Below are 6,000 nucleotides of genomic sequence, written 5' to 3'. Positions count from 1 at the left end.
GTCACTGTCTAACATAGGTGATAGGTATTGGAACATAACTGTAAATATCGAATATGTAGTTTGTAGTATAAAAGACAACACCAGCCCAGGGGCGGGGGGAGTGTGCCTCAGACTAACCTGCAGAACAGACCTTGGCAGGCCAGACAGAAAATGTTTTAGATAAGAAATAATAAACAACTTAGAGAACGACAGCCAAAGACTTCTGACTTCTTCTTCGACAGCTGGGTTGGGGAAAAGAGACTTTTTAAAACACCTCGGGATCATCTCGACCAGAGGAAATCCCAAGACTGAGCATTCCCTGAACAGAAATTGGGCAGGATTTTGAGTGGCAGTGGTTCTTAATTCTAAATCAGGAGAATATATTAATATGGCTTCATATTTCAGAAGCCTGGCGTCAGTGAGCCATTTGTCTGCTTTTTGTTGTAAAACAGTCTTCACATTGTGTGGGGTAAATACTGTTAGCAGAGCCCCAAAAGTCACTTTTTTATCTTCCTCAACCAACATGGCCACAGCTACAACTGCTTGCAAGCAAGTGGGCCAGCCCCGACTTACCGGATCTAAGAGCTTGGTTACATATCCCACCAGTTTCCTGTCCCCTGCCCAGTCCTGCATCAGGACTCCATGGGCAGTATGGCTGCAAACATCCACAAATAATTGAAATGGTCTCCTGACGTCAGAGAGACTTAACATTGGAGCCGTCATGATAATTTCTTTTAGCTGCTTGAACCCTTTTTCATCTTGCTCTGTCCATTTTAGTATATCTGTGGTAAGTTTCTCATAGAGAAATTTTACCTTTTCACTGTATTCTTCAATCCACTGTCTGCAATACCCCAAAAGTCCCAGCAATTGCCTGACTTCCCTCTTCATTTGCGGGGAGGGCTGAGCAATTATCCCTGCTATTCTCTTGGAATCTAGCTTCTTTTTCCCCTTTGACAGCCAGTGCCTCAGGTACCTTACCTCTGGTTCTGTGAACTGCAGTTTAGATTTTGACACCTTCAATCCGTTTTCCCCTAAGAAGTTCAGCAATGCTATTGTACAATCCCTTACTGTCTCTTCCTCAGGATCTGCCACCAGCAAGTCATCTACATATTGCAACAACTTGGTTCCCTCAGTCGGCACAAACTGACTTAGCAGTTGCTCGAGTGCTTGTCCAAATAAGTTTGGAGAATCAACAAATCCCCGAGGCAATGAAGTCCATCTGAGCTGTTGTTTTCTATTTGTGTCTGGATCTTCCCACTGAAACGCAAAGAAATCCCAACTTTCTTTTTCTAATGGGCAAGTCCAAAAAGCATCCTTCAAATCTATCACACGATACCATGTGTCCTCAGGAGAAATGTTGTTTAACAGGGTGTATGAATTAGGTACAGTGGGAAATAACGTCTTTGTCCTGCTGTTTACAGCCATCAGATCCTGAACCAACCTGTAGCTGCCGTCCGGCTTCTTTACTGCCAGGATAGGAGTATTATGTCTAGACATACACGGTTCCAAAGTCCCTTTTCTTATTAATTCCTCTATTACCTGTTTCAGCCCTTTCTTACCTTCCAGAGGGATAGGGTATTGCCTGACCCTGATGGGGTCTTCTGGTCTTTCTATTTCTATGCGAATTGGTTTCATTTCCAACCTTCCCGCCTCCCCCTTTGTATACCACACTTTTGGATCAATCTTATCCTTGTCTTCAGCTGTTAACTTATATAAACTTACCATAAGCTGGGATTCCTGGGCGATTAAGCTTATTCCTAAAGTTACCATTAGATCTCTCCCCAGCAAATTATAATCTGCCTTTTCTACCAGCAGTATATTCCCTAAGCAAATTTTATTTTAAGATTCTAATTCAACATTTTTAATTACTGGTACTTTAAAAGGCTCCCCCTTTGCCGCAATCGCCATCATAGAATCATTGCTTGTTGTACATCCGAGTGGTAGCTGCTGAACGGTGCTCCGTTCAGCTCCTGAATCCACAAGAAAAAATCAATTCCTGCTTCCGGGGTCCAATTTTCAATTTTATCAAGGGCTTTTTAGGTGTTTCTGACCCCAAATTAAAAAGCCCCTGACACCTCTAATCCTTCTGAAAAATCCTCTCATGTTTCAACCTTTTTCTACATTCTCTTTTAAAGTGACCTTTTTGCTTGCAATAAAAGCACTCTGGGATACTCTTTTGGGTATTAAGGTACCTTTTTTGGAGAGGATTTGGCTTCCTCGGGGGTTGGTGTGTCTGCAGGGGTTTCTCTGATTCCTTAGTCCATTCTTGTTTCTGAGCTTCCCAAACTGCTGCCACCAAAACCTTTGCTTGTGCCTTTTGTTGTTCATCATCCCTTCTCATATAAACCCATTGTGCCTCCTGAAGTAAGTCCTGCAATGGTTTTTCCTGCCAGCTCTCTATTTTTTCTAATTTCTTCTGGATGTCCTCTCACGATTTGGCAACAAACTGTCTTTAGCAAAATCACCCCGACTGGGGAGTCGGTCTGTTCTAGAGTACATCTGGAGGCTTTTCCTTAACCTTTCAAGACATTCAGTGGGAGTCTCATCCTTCCTTTGGCATTCCCCTAATGCTTTGCTGATATTCTGCCCCTTTGGTACAGCCCCCCCCGGCATCCCCTGAATCACCATATTCCATAGTTCCATCATTTTTGCCCTCCCCTCCTCCATCTGAGCATTCCACGATGGCCTCTGGTCCAGCCATTTCTGGTAAACCCCCCCCTTGAGGATTTCTGTGCTTCCAATCCTTTACTGATGCTTGCCTGATCAAATCCCGCTCTTCTGTGTTGAACAATGTGCTTAGAATAGCCTGTATGTCATCATATGAATATATACTATTTCCCAAAAATTTGTCCAGTCTCTCTGCCACCCCCAGTGGGTCGTCTATAAGCTTCCCCATTTCCTTTTTGAAAGCCCTTATGCCTCCAGTGTTTATTGGGACATTTACATATCTGATAACGCCAGGGGCCGTGGGTACTTCCCGAAGTGGAAAAAGGTTTTGTTTGTCCCCCTCATCTTCACTATCATCTGTGTTTACCTTCTTTGTCTTACCCCTTGTTCTGCTTGCCGGAGGAGAGCTGGTTTCTTTGGTGGGGACAACTTGCTGTTCGTTTCCTCCTGGTGGTGGCGGCTGTGTGTGACTATGTGTGTTATGATCCTGAGGCTTATCCTGTTATGGACGAACCCTCTGGAAATTGCACAGATGGTGAGGATGCCTGAGCTTGCTCGGGTTGTTGTTGAGCATCTGTGGGTGGGGGTTAAAGGGGCCGATGCCTGTACTAGCTGAGGTGGAGGATATGGGGGTAGGAGGTTATCTAAAGGTTCCCAGGTTTCTGTCTGAATTGTGTTCCCCTTATAGGTTTTGACAGGGTATAACCCTGTGCTTGCCTGCTCCCACAACCTTGCATAGCCTCTTTCCTCGCTATTAGGTGAATACATATCATACACATAATCATGTAGGGCCTGACAAGCCCCTTTTTCAAAAGTACCAAACACCGGCTAGACCACATGTCTCCTGATCTCTTTCCCTCCCCACACTTCTATGCAAAAATGTATAATTCTCTCCTTCAATCTACTTCGTCTCTCAGGGCATTCTTCCCATTGCTCTAGCATCCACCCCAACGGACTATTTCTCGGGATTTCTATTTCAGGTGATTTCTTACCTTGTTCTTTCTCATGCTTCTCCTGGTCTTTCTTCAGACTTTTGATTTTTCTTTGTCCCATTTTTCTGGTATTACTCACAATACCGTGCTTACCTTGATCTTTCTCCAAACTCCAAACCGGAATGCTAGGGGTTTACCTGTATTAAGTCTTAATTCTACTTGTTTTACCAGCCTAAAGTCCTTACAGTGAATCGGCCTGTGGGTTTTCAGCTGGTAAGGAGCTCTCTGTTAAATTGTTTTTCTCCCTGGACTTACTCAAGTCCTGGATCCAAAAAGGTTTACCAATTCTCAGATTCCGGAGAACGTACCCTTCCCTTTCTGGACCCTCCCATGACTGATCCCTTGAACTCCCCCCGAGTTACAGGCTTTACGCATGAGACGAGTTTGTTTGTTTCCCCTGTGCCCGACCCCCTCCCATGCGGGATAGGGGAACTGCAGTCTTGGGGTCTGCACTCGTTTTGTGATAATATCACGTCTCACTCACGTGCTCAATTGCACCTCACTCAAACACACGATACTTACGATTCTTTTTCCCATGTGGATTCTTTGTGCACGTCAATGTTACAAGAGAAAAAAATTTTCCGCGGTTTCCGGAGAATTTCTCAAAGTGCCTGAGAGCTTAAACGGGCCTGGTTTTATCCCTTCCTCAATTGTGGCTTTGATTTTTGGTTCTGGATCTGATTGGTTTCATGGGATCTCCCGATCCAGTCAGGCCACTGACTGGAGGACAGGGTCCCCCGGACCTCCGAATCAGATCACGTCGGGCAGAGTCACTAAGATTATTATAGGCAACAACCAGATAAGGCCAAATCAATAATTTGAGAAAGCCAGATTAAAATTCAGAGAAGATAGATTTTATTTTGCAAATCGACATACAATCTTTGCCACCCACAATCAAAGGGACAACGCCGAGCCCGGGACTCGACACTGGGTGAACACAGATCTGACCCCCTTTCACATCAGATCTACCGAGTTTGTGAAGTCTGTCTGGTGAGCCACGGTTATATACTGTTTTTCTTGCCCAGAGCAACATTTCCTTTGTTTCTTTCTCTTTTCTCGAATATTCATGCAGTCCTCATCCCTTGTCTGGTGTTGGAAGAATCTTATCCTTGAGTAGACAGAACCACATCCGGGGAAAGATTCGAATATTCATGCAGTCCTCTGTCTTCCGTCTGGTGTCTGCGGAATTCTGTCTCCTGCTTGGACAAAGCTGCCTTGGGAAAAACAATACCGTGTCCGGGAACTGATGCATGTAAAGTCCAAGTTACGGGAACTGGGTATTCACATGCTAGTCCAGGGCTGTCCTCGATTATCTACAGTCATTATTGGCCGATGATGGCTTGGGTGTTCCGAGGCTCGCTCAGAGTTTCTACAGGAGCTAATGCCTTCACTTGCTAATTTGGACTTCAGTGAACACCTGTGTGTGTTACAATCTAGTGAAGTAATTGATTTCCCAATCCCTGTGTAAGATTTCTAAAACCTGGGTGCTTTCTGTAACATACATTCTAAAAGCATGATTCGATATGTATTTCTATAATTACAAACATATTTATCATATTTATATGAGCACAAATTTAATACATTTATCACATTGGTAACCAACTGATGTTGCGCCGTGGTCGCGGGAGGAGTGGTGGCGCCGTTCACCTGCACACTCCTAACTTCTTTCGCTTTCCGCGCACGCGCGCCAGGGGTGGCTGTGTTCCAGCTCTGCTGCAGGCAAGCAGGATCGCGGGTCAGCCACTTGTGCAGATCATAGCAAATGTGGATCTTACGTCTAAAGATAGAGATAAAGGGAGAAGCAAAGGCCTTTTGCTTGTTATTTCCAAGTTGCCTTTATTTCTCTCCCATGGAACCGCGGTGCTGGGGCAGTGCCATGTGGGATCGGCAATTGTTTCCCGCAGCGGAGCAGGTCCGAGGCAAGACAGGTGATGCAATCTCACAAGCAGCAGCAGTACCGGTGGTGGCAGTCCCTCTTGTGAGCAGGGGCCAAGCGGGCAGCAGCAGCCCGGGTAGCTGGAGCGGTAGCATGGGGCAGCAGCTCGGGCAGCAGCAGGGCTTTCATGTCACCAGGACGACAGCTGTTGCCACGCTGCACAGGCTGTCTTGTCTCTCGCAGCGGAGGGTCAGGTCAGAGCTGCTGGCTTTGGTGCTGCGCTGGGTGGGACGCAGGAGAGGTGGGACTTGAAGGGGGAACAGCGACAAAAGAGCATGGGAGCAGGGAACACAGTGGCTTTTATGTAACAGAGAGCAGGAAACTAACTGTAAACGTAAGCTGAAGCAGGAAAGATAAACCAATAGCAAAGAGAAAAATCCTTAACTGACAGAATTTTCCAGACACAGGGGCAGGACCTTTATGGAC

The 6,000-nt window shown here is 45.7% G+C and overlaps 1 protein-coding gene across 1 annotated transcript in view; it reads right to left on the bottom strand.

The window, feature by feature from the left end:
* Positions 1 to 5,699: 5,699 nt before the first annotated feature.
* LOC135289061 (uncharacterized) overlaps positions 5,700 to 6,000 on the bottom strand; it is a 45,929-nt gene continuing 45,628 nt past the window's right edge. The window contains exon 5 of the mRNA XM_064402429.1: positions 5,700 to 5,821. Coding sequence (XP_064258499.1) covers positions 5,700 to 5,821 — 122 coding nt within the window. The remainder of the gene's footprint in view (positions 5,822 to 6,000) is intronic.

This window comes from Passer domesticus, chromosome W (genome assembly GCF_036417665.1).
Source record: "Passer domesticus isolate bPasDom1 chromosome W, bPasDom1.hap1, whole genome shotgun sequence".
In the NCBI taxonomy this organism is placed as follows: Eukaryota; Metazoa; Chordata; class Aves; order Passeriformes; family Passeridae; genus Passer; species Passer domesticus.
Note: the sequence above shows the minus strand (reverse complement) of the source record. Positions and strands in the feature narration are given on the sequence as shown.